This window comes from Gossypium hirsutum, chromosome A08 (assembly GCF_007990345.1).
Source record: "Gossypium hirsutum isolate 1008001.06 chromosome A08, Gossypium_hirsutum_v2.1, whole genome shotgun sequence".
Taxonomy (NCBI): Eukaryota; Viridiplantae; Streptophyta; class Magnoliopsida; order Malvales; family Malvaceae; genus Gossypium; species Gossypium hirsutum.
This window is the reverse complement of record NC_053431.1, coordinates 110,773,660-110,793,268: the sequence shown is the minus strand read 5'-3', so window position 1 is coordinate 110,793,268 and position 19,609 is coordinate 110,773,660. Positions and strand designations below refer to the sequence as shown.

The 19,609-nt window shown below is 31.7% G+C and overlaps 1 protein-coding gene across 1 annotated transcript; it reads left to right on the top strand.

Annotated features, from left to right (window-relative positions):
* Positions 1 to 11,163: 11,163 nt before the first annotated feature.
* LOC107929420 (bifunctional pinoresinol-lariciresinol reductase 2) lies at positions 11,164 to 12,691 on the top strand. Its single transcript, XM_016860836.2, has 4 exons — positions 11,164 to 11,675; positions 11,762 to 12,002; positions 12,123 to 12,326; positions 12,404 to 12,691. The coding sequence occupies exons 1-4, from the start codon at positions 11,343 to 11,345 to the stop codon at positions 12,565 to 12,567; spliced, it is 942 nt and encodes a 313-aa protein (XP_016716325.1). The 5' UTR covers positions 11,164 to 11,342; the 3' UTR covers positions 12,568 to 12,691.
* Positions 12,692 to 19,609: the final 6,918 nt, after the last annotated feature.

The window sequence follows — 19,609 nt, the reverse complement described above, 5'->3', positions numbered from 1 at the left end:
TTCATCATACATATCACAAATTATGATCATGACTAGCCATGCCAAAGGCTAATCATTGTCAAACATCTCCATACTACACTTTTGCCATATCATGAATTTTAACACCAAAAATAATCAACCATGACATATGGCATAAAAATCGAATTACCCAGACTTACGACCTAACATTATAGAACCAAATCCAACCGAACATTTATGCCATTTTCGCATGGCTAAAAGTTTACATACCAAATTTCAACAAAACATATTAGCCTATACATGCCGAAATGTTCTCCTAAACCGACTAAGAAGAAAGTACCAAAACTTGCTAGCTGCTGTGATGACTTCGATGACGGCCCGATCACGCAAAAAGAGACGAGTCCAAGAAACCTAAAATAGGTGACAAGGAAACACCGAGTGAGTATATAACTCAGTAAGTCATAAGCAATGCACTACCATCCATTAATAACATTATCACAAGAGGAAACAAAATGGAACGAGGCTAGTTACTCCATCCATACCGAACCATACCATAGTTCCTTAGACCTATCGGTTCAATCTCATACCAAGTCATGCATTCACATTCCATACACTAATCAATAGGATATTTGAGGCATTTTCATACATCATTTTATTTTCGTTACAATCATACAACTAAACGACCTTTCACCTATTCCACGATAAATCTTATGTACGTGACTTCAATTATAATTGTCACATAGGTTCAAACTTACCAAGCTCAACTCCAAATATAAACATAGCGCCTATTAGCCATGAACTCAAGGTACTTACCCGATCCGCTGTCCGTGATCAACTCAATAATGTCGCACACTTAGTGCCCATAGTGATTCAAAAATATATATTAAGTCCGCACACTCAGTGCTATATAATCAACTCGCACACTTAGTGCTATATAATCAAACTCGCACACTTAGTGCTGTACAATTTAAACCCGCACACTTAGTGCCAATCTCATGATCATAAATGTTTATACCCGCACACTTAGTGCCGAAATCAACAACTCAATACATCTCGCCTCTTTTCTTTTCATTCAACACTTTCATCACCACATGCATACATGTATATAAATTTATCATTCCATTCGGCATAATTACATAGACATTATGTCTATTTAGATCAATACAAAATATATGCTTGGTGACTTACCTTATGTTGGGGAAAACGATTCCAACTCGGCTACTCGATGTTCTTTCCTTTGCCCTTGCTTGCCTCTCCACCTTTAACTTCTTGAGCTAAATCGATAAATTAACTAGTTTAACCGTCTTGCTAAATATTTATATCTAAATATTAATGATTTCATAGCATAGGAGACACATGGCCAATTCTTATCTTTCTACCCCATGCTTTTGAACTATTTGGTTAACAACCATTTACTATCACCCTATTGTCGATAATCCAATCAAGGATAGTATCACAATTGTGTACACCCATATAGCCGAATGTGCAAGATTAAATTCAACATCACCTATATACTTAATTAGATGGCCGAATATACCAAATTAAACTCAACATTAAATGTCACAAGAACCCTAATCTAATTTGCAAATTGCTTGGCCAAAGACTCACAAGTGCCTTATCTATAACCTATTCGGCCTTACTACTTAAACTTAGCCTTTCATACATTTATATCTAATGTCATAGAGATGCCAAATCCTTAAGTGTTCCAACATCTAACTTACTCAATTCAACACATCGAACAACATTTATACCGATTTTGCTAGCACACAAGCCTTTGGCCGAATGCCATTAACCTCTAGTCACCTAAATTTTTATTCTTTAAAAACTCATCCAACACTACATTCGGCACCTCCAACCTATAATTTAGATATTCTCAAGTTCATTCACAAGTACATTTATATGACACATATAGCATTAACATTTTTCAACATGAATCTATAACATGACCGAATACTCATGCACATACATACATAAAGAGAACTCAAATAACACCCAAAAATCTCCTTTCCAAAGTGCATATATACCCATACATACGGCAACTTCCATTCTTATCTCCCAACAATGAATTCATGAATTTAGCTATGGGTTAACTAGACTATACACTTATCAACTTAATCTCAACATCAATTAGAATAAAATCACAATGCATACCTTTTCTTTGAACTAGCCATGGCCGAATGCCTTGGTTTCTTTTTTTCAATCTTTCCTTTCTCAATTTCGGCAATGAAGGAGATGAAAGATGAGCCTTCCTTCCTCTTTGTTTTCTTTACTTTATTTCACTAATATTATTTTTTTCTCACATAATGCCATTTCTTATTTTAATAACTAATTAAACATATATATTTGCCCATCAACACCCATCTTGGCCGGCCACTATAAAGAAAATTGGGCAATTTGACATGCAAGTCCACCCTTGTGTTGTCATGCACTAATAAACCATTTAAAATTAGTCTATCATATTTCACCATGTCTCATATTGATCCCTATTTAATAATTTCTCATGCAATTGGCAAAATTAGGGAATGAAACGTCGACATATGCATGTACACACATAATAAGCATAGAATATAACAATTAATTATTTTTACGACTCGGTTTTGTGATCCCGAAACCACTTTCCGACTAGGGTCATATTAGGGCTGTCACACACATTGTCTGAGAACTGCTATCATTTGCTTAAAAAATCATCCCACACTAGGAAAATATCCACGTGATCCAAGTACACTAACAAAAGAACCACTTTAATAATTAGGGTTTCAGTTCTGCTATCTTTTTTAGTATGCTGTGCTTTTTGCATTTCCAAATGTATATGACTTCTGTTGTTAAATTATTCTTTCTTATAGTGGCCAACTTGGTTATGGCTTCCTAATAGGCTTAAGACTTTATCCTTTGCAGTTTAGAGGGATTAATTACTTGTGTAGTTTTTCTCTCAATATATTTAGCCTTCATGTCAATGTCGTATTTTGTATTGCTTTTGTAGCTATTCTTTCGGTGTTATGTTTGTGTCATGCAATCATATTGTATCAAACATTACCCAGTATAACATCTAATAGTTGCATAAGCAGCGTCTGTGTATGTTTATTATATAGAATTGGCCATAAGCTGTTGATTATTGGTTAATTATTCATGTCAATATAAAGTTGATTTGGCAAAGGCAATCTTGATGGCTTGTTGCTATGCACAAGCTAATAATGTTTCTTATCTTTATCCATCTAATGTATGTAAAAGTTGTAATAAGAATCAATTCTTCTTTTTAATCTTTTTAATGGTGCAAGATTCTAGTTGAAACTCACATAGCTAAACAAGCTACTGTAGATACAGAGTTTGAATGGAGATGCATAGAAGAGCAAGTATCTACTTCAACAAGTAGTTGCCCGCTTGATAATTGTTAGTATATTTGAAGTTGATATAAGCTTTCATAATTACTTTCCTTTCTTATTAGAATTCATTACTAATTCCCTTGAAGTTAAAAAGCAACAAGACAACAAGTTTTCGACAAAAGGTTGTTTTGGTCTAAGCTAATAAAGGAGGACTCAATATTGTTAGCTTGGCTTTTGAATTTACTTCTTCAAGACAGACCAGAAAAATTGAGGTGTGTAGGATTCAAACAACTTAAAATGCCTCACTGGTATACTTCTTCCTAGTTATCATTGTAACGGCCCGATAATCACAGGTGTCAAAAAGTGTATTTTTGAGACTCCGTTACCGTAAATCAGACTTGTAAATATTTATTAAAAATATTTACGAAGTTAATTGTGTAGTTAATTAGGTTTTGGTTAGGTGAATTTGCATGAATTAAGAGTAATTAAGTATAAGGACTAAATTGCATAAAGGATGAAAGTTGAATTATAGATTAAAGAAAAAATTAAAAGGACTAAAGAATCAATTTTGCCCTAGTTTATAAATGAGGCGGCATAAGAGTGAAATTATTATAAAATTTAAGTTAAAATATATATTATAATATGTTACTTAATATTTAAGTATATATATTATATTATTATAATAATAAAACAAATAAATAAAAGAAAAAGAAAACCAAAATGAAATAGAAACAAAAATAGAAAGAAAAAGAAAGAAAAAAAAGAAAGAAAAGGGAGAAAGAAGGAGATGAAGGGCTTTAAGTTTCAAAGTTTTCCAAGTTCAGTTGGTTAGTCAATTTAGTCCCATTTTCTTGTAATTTTTATGTTTTTGGAATTCTGGTATTAAATACTACTCGACCATGTCGAAATTTTAGAAATTATTGAGTTTTTAAGTGTTGTCAATGTTGAATAATTTTAGTATTAGAGATTAAATTAATAGATTTAAAAGTTAGAAATGAAAAAAAGATTGAATTGTAGAATAAATTGTAAATTTTGAGTAATAGGGATTAAATTGTAAAAAAATCAAAATTTAGGGATTTAAGTGAAAATAGGGAGTTAAATTTAGTTTAAAGTGAAATTTGTATGAAAATATAGGATTAATTGTAAAGAAATAAAGTTAGTCTCAGTTTAGGGACTAAATTAAAAATTAGGCAAATATTGAGCAAAAATTGAAATATGCAATATGAAATTGAATTGTGTTGTATTGATGAATTTTAATTATTTTAATTTCGTAGCTAACGTCATATTGGAATCCTCGACTAAAAAGGGGAAAGATAAAGTCGACAGGGAATAGCTCGGAATTCTTAGTTTGTATTTCTATAATCCGAACTTAGTTGTTAATTTGTTATAATTCAATTTAATGCATGTGGTAAGTGTTGAGGTGAGTATTTGGGCTTTTGATATTGAATTGAATTAAAGTTGATTGAACGGATTGAAGTGATATATTATGAATGTATTGATTATTTGAAATGAAATGAATATGTATATGAGTAAATGTGCTAATGTGAAACTTGGATCTTTGTTGTATACGGAAAGTGAATTGAAACCCTATTAATTGTATCGTGCTGAGTCGGATATAGATGGCATGCCATAGGACTGGAAGAGTTTAGGGATTTTTTGACTTCAAGTCAATGAGGCACTGGATGCCAATTTACTTCAGTTTAATCGATGAGACATTGGGTGTCAATTTACTACTTCGGATTTATTTGATGAGACACTTGGTGCCAATTTACTACTTCGAATTACTCGATGAGGCACTGGGTGCCAAACTGGTGTGTTGGTTGGATCCATGTATCCGTCCGAGTCCGAGTCCGAGTCATGTTAATAGGGGTAATTAATTGAAATGGCACTATGATTGATATCATATAATATTGTATGTGAAATGAAAATGGGACACTGAATTGAAATATGGATTGAGACACATGAATTGTGTATTCATGAATTGGATATGGAATGAACAATATTGTTGTTTAAATGATATGTGTATCATATTGTGAAAAGCTATTATATAGCATATGATGAGAATTGAGTATGGTATGCGTCGAAACCCTTTTTAAATCAAGTTTTCGAAAATGGGAATCGACTTTAAAAAACGAAAACAGGAGTCGCCGCCAATCTTTTTAGGTGTGATTGGATCACCTTTAAAACATTTTGTTTTAAAATCATTAGTTTTGGTCTACGAAATAAAAAGAACGGGTTCGGGAGTTGGTTACGTACGAGGAAGGATTAGCACCCTCGTAATGCCCAAAAATTGGTACCTAATTAATTATCAAATGTCTTTCAGGTTGGAAATTTAAAAATTTTAAGATGCAATCCTCTTTAAAATATTTTGATTTTGAAAATTGGGGTTCACTTGTATCAAATTATTGACATTAAGTTAGCCTCTTTGGAAATCCCTATCTCGAAAAGACAAAACGCCGCATCCAGTAAGTTAGGACACAACGCTTTGAAATTCCAAAACAGTTGCTCATATTTTGAAAATCTTAAAAACCTAGAAGGGTACTTAACTATTCGAACTCAACGAGAAAAATTGCAACCCAATAAGTTAGGGCACTACTTTTCTCGAAGCTTCCAAACACCAAGCATTGCCTTTTTATTTTTGAGAACTTTGAAGTCTCGTTTTTTAAAACCGGTGCATAAAGGAGCATATTAACATAACATACGAGATAACATGTTATAATAATAGGTAAATAAAAGCACAACAGCATAAATATCATACACTAACCAACGTATATAAGAAATAAAACATGACAAATTTTAAATAAGAAAAATATACGTACAACGCAATATATATTTAAGAAGAATAGGTAAAAACCATAAACATGAAATTCAACATATATTTAAACATAAAAATGATGCATGATATACAAATTTGACACATATATATATGAAAAATATGCATTTGAAAATAAATTATAAAAGTCTAAGATATTACATAACATATAAAATACATAACATAGCAATAATACATTAATTCTAAAATAAAAGCAAATATTGCATAATAAAAATATAAGTTTTAAAAATATATGCGTGATATAAACAATTGATAAATAGAATGAGCATATAAAAAATGTGATATTTAATAATAGATTTTAAAATATAATAAATAATAAAAAGTATATTTATAAGAATAATAATTATATAAAAATATAAAATATATTGGTTTAGAAAAATAATGTATAAAATATCAAGTATGTAAAAGAATTCATATTTATAATAAAATAATTATATAATATATATAAATACAAGTTTAGAATAATATGAAATAAGTAATTAATGATGAAATATACGTATTATACAAGTTATAATATTATAATATCTTCAAAATGTGTAATAATAGATTATAAGCAAAGTAATTATTAACATATAAATAAAAATAAGTAAATAATACAAGCTAAAACTTAAATGATAATAATATATAGATAAAAAAATATAATAGTATAAAAAAATGACATAATAATATAAAATAATTATAATATATAATATGAAAGTATATATGTGAATATAATATATAATACATATAAATAATTAATAAATATATAATACAAGTAAAAATATAACAATAATATATAAATAATAATGTAAAATAATAATAATTAGTGAAAAATAATAATATAATAATATAAATAATACATAATAAAATAACTATATAATATAAATATAAAAATAGGGTTAAAAAATAAAACAAATAACAATATAAAAATTTATATATATATATATAGAAATAAATATATAGGGTTAGATTTGAAGTTCAATAAAATTACAGGGGCGAATTTAAAAAAATAAAGCTAAATTAAGGTCCTAATTAAAACATGCGTAAAACGAAAGGGACTCATTGGGCAAAACGCCCTATTCCCAAAACGGCAACGTTTTAATTCTGGACTTAAAATAGCTATTGCAGGGACTAAATTAAAACGGAAACAAAATATTAGGGCCAAATCATAAATAAAATAAAACATAATTATAGACGCAAAAAGGGTGGAAGGACCGATTGAGTAATTAACTCAATCCTCAAAAACACGCGGATCCTCCCCGGGTAATCGGGTCAACGCGCGGATCCTGGGGCTTTAAAACGTCGTCGTTTTAAGCTTATCAGACTAAGCTAAAACGGCGTCGTTCTGTTAAGGCTATATAAGCCAATCTTTAAGTTTTAAATTCATTTGCAACCCGAGTTTTTTAAAAAAAAATCTAAAATTCTCTCTGAAATGAGAGGGGAGAGAGAGATCTAGGCTCCAGTCTCCGTCGATCCGAGCCCTGGTCGTCGGCCTCACGCGCCCACGCGCCCACGTGCCGTCGCCTACTCCTCCCCGTACGGTGGTCAGAGGTTTAAAGAAACTCGCTTTCTGATGCAAATAAAAGGTACGTCCTTTCCCTTTTTTATTTCTCTACAATATTAGCACGTATTTTTAAAAGAGAAAAGAAAAAAAATAATCACCTCAATATTCTTTCGTTTGACTGTTGATTCTTAGTGTAAAAATTTGTGTTCTTCTTTTTTATTCAATCTCCGTAACTGTTTACAAATCTAAAGAACTGCTTTATAGCCTCTAGACTATGCATGTTTTAGGAAAGAAATCTTTGATTTCTTTCCTTATTTGTTTCAGTTTATCTACTGTTGTTTCTTGCCCTATTTGTCTATTTAGTTTCCTATTTTGTCCCATTTTCTTTCCTATGTCTGTTGGTTTCTTTGTCTTGCAGGTACCAAAAAATCCGGCTAAGATTGCGCTGTAGATGCAAATCTTGTCTGGTGACCACTAAACAGCCCCTGCTGCGAAGATTTCGGCACTGATAGAGGCACAAAAGGTCGTCGGTGAGGCCTGAGATCGCGGTGCACTGATGTGAGGTTAACAGTGATGACGTTTAGAGTGCCCGAAGGATCTCGTGACCGTCAATCTGACCGGCATTGCTGAGGGCCAGCTGGGGTGACGTGAGGGGACAGGGCTATTGATGGCCCTTGCTTTGGGAGCTGGAACGGCTCTGACGTGGCGATGCTTCTGGAATGGCTCTTACGGCGCTGGGGTTCCTAGGGTTTCCTGCTGGTACTTTAAGTCATTGGGCCTTTTGGGCCCGAGTGACTTGGGACTATTTGGGTCTATTGGGTAGTGATATAATCTGATATGGGTTGTAACCGGGTATGGGGCTTTTGTATTTGGGCTCATGAGGTCTTGAGGCCTGTGTATTGTAAATGGACTGTTTAAATAAATAAACATTCATTTATTTATTTTTGTATTTCTGTTTTGGTTTTAAGGCCCGGTCAAATTTGGGCTATTACAGTATGAATGATGTATTTATGAATTGAATATTGAATGACTAATGTTATTGTATGAATAAATGTGGTTTTTAATATTCAATTGTGCTTATAATTAAAATGTGCATATTATATTATACTGTCTTTAAATATTCAGATTATAGAAATGCCACTGAGTTTTACTCAGCGTACGGTTTTGTTTTCTGTGCGCGGGTTAAGTACTTAATTTTGATCGTCGATTTAGCATCCAACAACGATCCCGAACTCAAATATGGTGATGTTTATCTTTTGTGTCGGCATGTATCTAGGGTGTCAAATGTTAGTTATTTTGTGGATGAAATGTATATGAGGTTATATGTATAATGTTGGCTCAGTATATGTATATAATATGTGTTTGTGTTTAAAGCCATAGTATAGTATGGTAAATGGAATAAAAGCTTAGTATGTGCTTATGAATTTAAGTTAATGTTTTAAGTATATATATGAGATAAATTGATGAATTTTGGCATGTTTATAATTTGAATTTGAATGATGTTTTAATAATATAAATTGATGATATAAATGTGGTACCAATGAGGGTACATTGGTTAGGCACATAGGATGATTATTTTGACATGATTTGAATGTGTTTGATTGGTTTTTGACATAAATATTAAATGAAACGAAATGTTTGAATTTTTTTTCTGTTTGATAGGTAAACTCCGGTAATGCTCCGTAACCTGGTTCCAACAAGATATACGGGTTGGGAGTGTTACAATCATCCATGTCAAAGAGGGTTTTGCAACAAACAAAGCAGCTTCTCTTTGAATTGTGTTAGGGCTTTGGTGGAAATTAACCATGAGAAGGAATAGAAAATGCAAAGATTTAAAGGATTTGGTGAGGAGATTTTAGATGTGAAAATATGAAGGGATGGGGAAAATGATGTAGAGATGAATCCAACATTAAGCTATTGTTGGAGCTAGATATAATTAATTCAACCCAAGAATGGAAGAATGCTTTTGAATCCCAAAAAAGGGATATGGGGATAGTAATTGGAAATGTCATTGTAGAAGAGATTGCAAGTGAAGTTTGGGATTGGATAGTGTTAATTTAAATGTCACAATGAATATGACATTTCAATTCTAGTTCTGTTACGAATTCACTTTGAGAAGTTTTAGTATGATCATTAAAATCTCTACAAACATGTATATAGGGTTGGACATTGCTCAATGCTAGTTGGATATTTGGTGTATAGATGTTTAAATGTCACTACTGAGTTTGTTTGGTGTATAGATGTTTGATATTTTTCATATATAAAAAAATGTGAATAACTATTGTTTTTGGATCAATATTTGTAATTTTGGTAACTATGATTCCATGAGATTATGTTTTGTCATTCATATTAGACATGTAGTGAGATGGTGTAGTAGATTTGGTAAAAGAATTTGTCTCAAATCAGATGGCTGGAATCACCCATATGACAAAATGTATGTGTGGAATTAGAGGGTAACATTTGTTACTGGTAAAAGAATTTGTGTCAAATTTGATGGCTAGAATCGATTCCCTTTGCAAAATGTCAAAAGTACAACCTTCTCCTATAGATGAACCAAATTATATTAATAATATTATTAAATTATTTATTTTTATTTTTATTAAACTGTATTTAATAATAATTTTATTAAAATATGATTAAATTATTTATTATTTATTATTAAATATTAAATAATTCTATTAAAATTTAATAACAATAATCATTTATGTACAAAAATTCTGCTAGGTGTATTCTGATCATTTAAGCCTTTTTCCTTATGCTATTACATTATTTATTTCATTCAACCAAACAACTGAATTACTTGATTTCATTACAACCCTATTACATTCCCCTAACTAAACATTGTGTAAATATATATATCTCTAACCAGACCCAATAATCTGATCACTTACCCATCACAATATCCAATAATATGTTTCATCATTCACCCATGCATTTTTATTTTAAATTTTAACCATTTTCTTTTCTCGACAATAGGTTAATATTATAAGATATAAAGAGGTAAAAATCCTGTGGTATCAAAATAAATTTCATATCCCAACATGGAACAAAGTCATAAACATAAAAACCCATCATATTTTAAACAAGGAACATTGTCATTAATAGGCACCTAACCTGCAATAATTCTTCAAAACATGACAAAAACGTATCTGAAATATTGGTAGACTTTGTAGCTGACGTAGAAGTAAAAACATTGCAGCTGATTTCAGCACAGATAGGACATATAAGAACGTCCAAGAATTATTGTGTTTTGTAGTTAAACTAATCTTGGATTTATTACGTAGGTCTTTATTAATGTTCTTCCGTATGTAGTTCAGCCTTGATGGCAAATGCAAATAAGAAATACTAATTTTCCTTTTTCTTTTTCAGTCCCTCACAAAGAGATAACTTAATTTAGAAGAAAAGCGAGCCGTATCTTCTTAAAAGTTTCCAGTCTGGTATAGTCTTCGTCGGCTTACCAGCTGAAAACAGTCGATTTAACTATTTTATTCGAAAATGAAAAGGTTACCTCTTACCTGCTACGCCAAACTACAGCCTCATATATTTAGAGTATATTAATAAAACGAAGACATGAATGGATTGAAGCAAAAGCATAAATGTGAGAACCCAAAGTTAAAGGAAATTTAAAAGAAACAAAAAAAAAAAAAAAAGAGTTTCACTATTGTTAAAAACCGTAAAGCAGATATCAGAGAAGTCATGCAAGAGATCAATAATTAGTGAGAAAAAGGAGAGAAGAAAGATCATAATCATGGCAATGAAAAGCAAAGTGCTCATCGTTGGGGGAACCGGCTACTTGGGGAAGAGGCTAGTTAAGGCAAGTTTAGCACAAGGCCACGAAACTTACGTGCTGCACAGGGAGGAGATAGGTGTGGATATTGAGAAGGTGCAAATGCTGCTATCGTTTAAGCAGCAAGGGGCTCACCTTGTGACTGGTTCGTTGAACGACCACCAAAGCCTCGTGAAAGTGGTGAAATTAATAGACGTGGTTATTTGTGCAATATCCGGTGTTCATATCCGTAGCCACCAAATACTGCTTCAACTCAAGCTTGTTGATGCCATCAAGGAGGCTGGGAATGTTAAGGTATTATACTATTATTAGCTAATTTTGATGTAATGAATCTGAACATTGATTCCTGGCGTTTGGATTTGATGTAATGAATGTGACAGAGATTCCTGCCATCGGAATTTGGAACTGATCCTGCAAGGATGGAGAATGCAATGGAACCTGGAAGGGTTACATTTGACGACAAAATGGTGGTGAGAAGTGCAATTGAAGAAGCCGGAATTCCTTTCACATATATCTCTGCAAATTGCTTTGCTGGTTACTTCCTTGGTGGGCTGTGCCAACCAGGTTTTATCCTTCCTTCAAGGGAACAAGTTCGTTTGCTTGGAGATGGCAATCAAAAGGGTAAGCCAGTCCATGCATTTACAACTGATTTCTTCCTTTCTTGGTTTGGAGAATATTATAATTATAAGGCTGAAATTTACCATATAAACAATTCTTTTAACACATTGGGCATATATGCAGCAATTTATGTTGATGAAGATGATATAGCAACGTATAGCATCAAAACAATAGACGACCCTCGAACCCTAAACAAAACAGTGTATATAAGGCCACCCCAAAACATACTATCTCAAAGGGAAGTGGTCCAAATATGGGAGAAACTCATCGGGAAAGAGCTGCTCAAGTCTTTCATTTCAGAACAAGAGTTTCTAGCAATTATGAAAGGTGATTATTATGGGTATTGTTTAAACAATTAATTAATAATTAATAGTGAATATATAGTAATGAAATTTAATATGCAGAACAAGATTATGCAGAGCAAGTTGGATTAACACATTACTATCACGTGTGCTATGAGGGATGCCTTGCCAATTTTGAAATAGGTGATGGAGCCGAAGAAGCCTCCAAGCTTTACCCTGAAGTCAAGTACACAACGGTTGAGGAGTATATGACCCGTTATTTATAAACTATAACCCTGCCCCTTCTTTATTTCTTATCCATAATAATAATGATATAAATTTCTTTATTTATATTTGTGTGTGTAAAATATTCCAATTTGGAGTGATATTTAAGCTGGAATATTGCTATCATGGTCCCTTTTTTTTTAACTTTTTTATGATTTAAATTTTTTATCTTAAATTAAATTAGATTGTGCTTATATGCCATCAACATTTTAATACATTATGTTTGCCAAAGCTAACTTAAAAATAAAAATAAAAATAAAAAATGCAGTAAGCTATATATATTAAAGAAAAACAGACCAAGAGTGCAGTAAGCTTATCTATAATCTGTAGACCGATAATAAAAGTTATCCCAAAAAATGAGATTTCTCAACTTGAATTGTTAGTGGACGAGTAAGCTTAGAAATATATAAAGATGTGAAGGGTAATTGGGTCATTCAATTTTAATATAGATAATATTATATAAAGAGAAGAAAACAAAGTCCAAAAAAATTGAAACATGAGAAATATATGTAAATTTATGTCCTGTTTTTTATTTAATAATTTAATAATATCTTATTTAGATTACGTTTCTAGCTACGTTGATATAATCAGCTCAACAATTTCTGATTTTTAGTACACCTTTTAGTAAGGTTGGAATTCAGATAAAATTTTAATAATCTATTAGAAAAGAAAAGAATGAATGAATTTTATAGGATTCTCAATAAATTCTTCAAATTCTTCTAAAAAGATATGATTTTTTATCCGCTTTTCACGTTTCGTGAATACTTGAGACATTAAGAAATATCGAGCGAGACACTTAAGTTGTAAAATAATAGTATCATGATAGGTTTTGAACTTAAGGCACATGAATTTTAAACTTTTTTTTTTAGAGAATGAATTTTAAATTTTTAACTTAACCATTTCAAATTTTTATGAATATATCTTTACATATATTAAGCAACCACTAATCATAATACTAGGCCGAGTAAAAATATTAAGCTTGAATTTGGGAGAGTTTAAGTAAAAATATTAAGCCTGAATAAAATATAGGCCGAACTCTAGCTTGAACATTCAAGGTCCGGTCCCAACCCGGTCTATTTTCTAGTTTTGTATATATATATATATTATGTTATTATTTCGTAACTTTTTATACTATTAATATTTTAACAATCCAACCATTAAATTTTTAATATATTTGTACTTATAATGCTTACAAATTTTTTAATTGATTCGATATCTGTATCGATCTATATAATTTTCTATATTAGATATTTAACGCTAAAAGGTTTTTTTTACATAAGCCAAATAATTATTATTTTTTAATTTATGTCAAACTTGGCATGCATGATCTACATGAATAAAGCATAAAATATAATTGTTGGATTGTTAAAATATTAATAGTATAAAAAATTATGGAATAATCTAAAACCATTTAAATTTTACATGGGTGTAAGTGAATCTCTTCCCAATTTATATATATAACAAAAAAAATTTATATCTATAGTTATATATAATACTATATGTAAACATTAAAAAAGCGTTAAGTTATCTATATATAAAATTGTAATAAAAGAAAAATATATATTATTAAATTTTAAATTTCAAATATAATATATTTATAAAAAACATTAAAAAATAATATGAGCAAACTTAAAATGAAATTTGGTTAGCCATTTATAAATATGAACAAAATTGGACAAAATTTTAAACTCATATTTGAGGCCGGATCGAATTTGAACAAATATAAAATGTATTAATATCATGATTAAGCCTAACTCAAACCCTACCTGACCAACCCAAAAACATGAAGCAATAAAACTAATATTATATATTTATATAAATTTTGTCAATCTTTTACAATAATTTTTTTTCAAATTTATAAGTTATTTAAAATATATCTCTATGTGTTGGTGAATTTATGTTATATTTTTTTTATCATATTCTAATTAATTTTCTTATCTCGTTTTATGTTATATAGCTATGTATTAAATTTTGTCAAATGTAATTAAAACAACTCTTAAATTTGTGTCATATATCATCATATTTTTAGGTAAAACTTTCATTTATAAATCATCAATAAAATTCGAGAATTACGATAACCCAAATCAACATGCTTTCCTGATATATCCATTCATGTAATCCCCAAAATTCAACGATAAAGCTAAGAGAAGCATTAGAAGTCAAAATGGAAGAAATTGCGTAGGGAACAACATCCCAATAAAACTAGTTTGCATAAAAACAAAGTTACTCTAAAAAGAAAGTGATCTGTCTTGTTATCCCATTTTGTCCAAAGAAAGAATAGACATTGAAACAAATCTTTCAACATTAAGCAACCACTAATCATAATACTAAACTCAGAATTATTAACAGAAGAAGAGATCAAACACATTAACAACATCAAGGCAATCCGATTCAATTATTATCCTATCAAATTGTTATGCTTTCAACCAAGGGAGTACTTCTCGTATTGAGAAAATTTCAACTAAGCATTGATCATAGGCAGTCGAAACATGACTCGGAAAGGCTTTTACGAGCTCACCTGGTGCGTTACGACTGACGGTCACGAAGCTTGTAGTATTTGACCCTTGGTAAATGGAGGCATCAACGTTGCCCTTCAACCACTCAGCAGTAGTCGTTCCCAATTTAGAATAGCAGCAGCAGCAGTGGAAGGATGATGTTGGACCTGATGAAAAATAGCTTTCGCGTCTTGCCAATCTCAAAGAAACGTGACAGCGAACTTGTTGAACGATGGCTAGAAATACAGTAGCAAAGATGTTTTGGAGCTTTGCCATATCAACTGTTTTATTTCTTGTTTGCAGCTAGTCTAGATCACTTTCTAATCAGTCTTGTTAATGCACAAAGACTAGTTAGCTAATTAGTTTGATAATGTACTAATATTTAGGTGTTGATTTTATCTGATAAGTTAGCTTGTTAATGTGTACAAGTTAAGTTTTATAATTTTCAATGTTGTTAGTGAGAGTTGTTATGTATTTGATAACTGTTTGTAACTTAAGAACATTGCTTTAATGAAAATTAGTAATAGAGATCATTTGATCATCTTCTTCAGTTTCTCTTCTTTCATTTTTCCTTTCTTTTATTGCTGATAACCTCAACAAATAGTATCAAGAGCCTGTCATCTTTGAAGGCCTTTGTTGTTTTTTGTTTTTTCTTTGTTGTGTGTATGAAAAGAAAGAATCAGAAATTGTTTTTTGTTGTTGCAAAACACAAGTTTTTCACCTCCACCACCACCTATTTTTGCTTGTGAAAACTACCACATATGGGTAGTGAAATGAAAACCTATTTGCAAGCTCGTGATTTGTGGAATTTGGTTGAAGCTGACACAGAGCCACCTTCATTTTAGAGCCAATCCCACCATAGCTCAAATCAGACAGCACAGTGTGGACCATGATAAGCAATACAAAGCTATGTCTTGTTTGCAAAATGGAGTTTCTAATGTGATCTTCACTTGGATAATGGCTTGTAACACTCCTAAACAGGCTTGTGAGAGGCTGAAATAGGAGTCTCAGGGGTCTAATAAAACAAAGCAGCAACAGTTGATCAGCTTGATGAGGGACTTTGAAAATTTGAATATGAAAGAGTCTGAATCTATTAATAAGTACTCTGATAGGATAATGGCCACAATCAATAAAATCAAGCTGCTTGGAGATGACTTCAATGACAGGAGAATTGTTGAGAAGGTTATTACAACTCTTCTAGAAAAGTACAAGTCAAAGATCTCTTCATTGGAGGACTCGAGAGATTTATCAACTATCACACTGTTAGAGTTGATAAATGATCTTTATGTACAAGAGTAGAGAAGGGCCAACAGGTTGGAGGAGTATCTTGAAGGATCTTTTCAGGCCAGAAGCAAATAAGGCTCAAGCTCAAGCTACAAGGGAAAGAAACCTTGGTTAGATAAAAGAGAGAAACCAAAGAGGGATGCTGGAAAGAAAAAGTTCCCACCATGCACTCACTACAAGAAGTTCACACACTTGGAAAGATATTGTTGTTACAGGTATGATATCTAGTGTAGGAGTTGCAAGCAACTTGGTCACATAGAGAAGGTCCGTAAAAACAAAGGAAAGGCACAACCACAACAACAGAACCAAGCTCAAGTTGCTGAGGACATTCAAGCTTAGGAGGAGCATGTTTACGCTACTTATTATTTTGCAACCTCAAGCAGGTTAAAAAGGATTGGTTGATTGACAATGGCTGCACTCATCAAATGGCATCTGATGAAGGAATGTTCAGAAAGCTTGACACTAGTTTTGTCTCTAAATTCAGAATTGGGAATAGAAACTCTATTGAGGCCAAAGGCAGAAGCAAGGTTGTGATCAACACACACTCAGGTAATAAGACAATCTCAGATGTCCTTTTTGTACATGATATTGACCAAAATTTGCTTAGTGTTGGCCAGTTGATACAGAAGGGTTATTCCCTTAATTTTAAGAACAAGTCATGTATGATTGATGACTCATTTGGTCAAAAGCTAGTGACAATAGCTATGACTGATAGATGTTTTATTTTGGTGTAAATCAGCTAGATGTGAAAGCTTATGCTAGTTTAGTTGATGAATCATGCTTATGGAACAAAAGATTAGGGCATATAAATTACAAATCACTTAGTTTGCTGCATAAGTTGGATCTGGATAAAGACATGTCTAAGGTTGATGTCAAGGATGAGGTTTGTATGTTTGTCAGCTTGGAAAGCAGGTCAGATTGCCATTTTCAATTAACAAGGCATGGAGAGATCAAGACAAGCTTTAATTGGTCCATACTGACATTTGTAGACCTATGAAAACCTCTTCTCTAAGTGACAGAAGGTACTTTGTACTATTTATAGATGATTGTACAAGGTTTTGTTGGGTGAATTTCTTGAAACAAAAATTAGAAGTAGTTGATTTCTTTTTCAAGTTCAAAGCCTTAGCTAAGAATCAAGCAAATTGTAAGCTTAAGGCATTGAGATTAGAAAATGGCACTGAGTACTAGTCAAAAAGGTTTCATAAGTTATGTGAAGAAGTTGGAATTTAGTATCAACTGACAACAATTTATACACTTCAGCAGAATGGTGTTTGTGAAAGGAAAAATCGAACAGTGATTGATATGGCTAGATGTTTATTGTTTGAAAGCAATTTGCCCAACAACTTTTGGGGTGAAGTAATGAATACCTTAGTGTATTTACTCAACAGATTGCCAACAAATGTTGTCAAAGGAAAAATACCTTTTGAAGCTTGGTTTGGACACAAGCCATCTGTTTCACATTTGAGAGTGTTTAGCTGCATTTGCTATGCACTTGTCCTAATTGAGAAGAGAAGCAAGCTTGAAAGAAAGTCAATGTCAGGATTCTTTATTGGTTATAGAAACACAAAGAAAGGGTATAGGGTTTTTGATCCTTCCACCAAGAAGACTATTGTAAGCAGAGATGTAAAGTTCAGTGAAGGCAGTGGATGGAAATAGAATGGTATTGATGCAAACTTACTCAAACAAGACTAGCAAGATAATGATCTGCAACCAGTTGAAGATGAAGCTCACATTGAAGAAGGGTTTGATTATATGCCTGCCAGAGGTACAAGAACTATCACTGACATTTATCAAAGGTGTGATGTGGCTATCCTAGAGCCTTCAATCTTTAATGAAGTTGCTAAAGAATACTATTGGAAAGAAGAAATGCAAGTAGAAATGGAGATGATACACAAGAATGACACATGGGAACTAGTTGATAGGCCAGTCCAGAAAAGAATTATTGGTGTAGAATGGGTATTCAGGACCAAGTATAATGCTAATGGGTCACTGTAAACTGAAAAATATATTGGATTTTTCCTATGTAATTTATCACCTTTTTACTTAAATTTTTGTTAAAACTAAGTAATTGTTTAATAAATTAATGAAATATGTGAAAATATAAAATTAGGACTTGGAAATTATTAAAATGTGATTTTATGCTTTATATTATATAATTTTCATGCATAAAATGGCTTCTTTTAGATTTATTTGAACATATTATATTTTTAAGATATAAAATGGGCTATGCATGATTAAATTAAATAATAAAATATAAAATTATATTTAATAATTCATTTTAAAATATTTCATTAATAATTTGGGCTTTAATTAATAATTTAAATTGGATAAATTTTATTCTTTGGTCTTTTAATTTTTTGATTTATTTTGGACAGGTCTGATAGCTTTGTTGGATTACAAAAACCATTCAAAATGAAGACCAAGTCAACCCAAATTCTTCTAAACATGGCTGTCCACATAAACCACTTTTTGGTTTAATTACACAAGGTCCTTGCAATGTTGAAGAATTAGATATTTGCCCGAAGATTTACATTTGACTGAGTCTCAGTCCGGAGTTGTTATGGTATTTAAATTGCTTAAAAATCAAGCAAAATTCAACTCAAAATCCACTAAGCATGGTCGGCCACTCATTGGAAAAGCTTGAAGAGACTAAACCTCTTTATTTTTAGCAAACTACCCTCCTCTCTTCACCTATAAATAAGACCTCATTTGATTCCTCATCATTCATCATTCATCATTCATCATTTATCCCTCATCCCTCATCCCTCATCATTCTTTCTTTTCTCTCAATTCTCTTTAGTATTTTCCATTCCCTACGCCTAAAATCATCTCTTCATAGAGATTTTAGCAATTAAGCCTCTTAAAGAGCCCTTGGTCGACCACCTTGGAGAGCCATAAGCAAAGTAGCAAAGTGAAGGAGTGAAGGAGCCTTGTCGGTCAGAGTCTTGGGTAACAGCCACTCTAATTTAGGTTTAATCTTTCTTTTCTTTAACTTAATCTAAAAATGTTTGCTATGTGTTCTTTGTTCTTGTTTACAACAATGTTAGCTTAATTTTATTTAGGCTAGGATGATTGTTTTGATTAAATAATATTTATTTGATTCATGCTTATAATGTTTGTGCCTCAATCGATCATGTTTTCAATTAAAATCAAGTCTGTATTTCGTCCATACGTGATTGAAATGCACTTGAATTAGCTGAGCTATCCTAACCAGACGATGGCTAGTGGACACATAATTGAAATGTGCATGCTCAATTTAGATCCT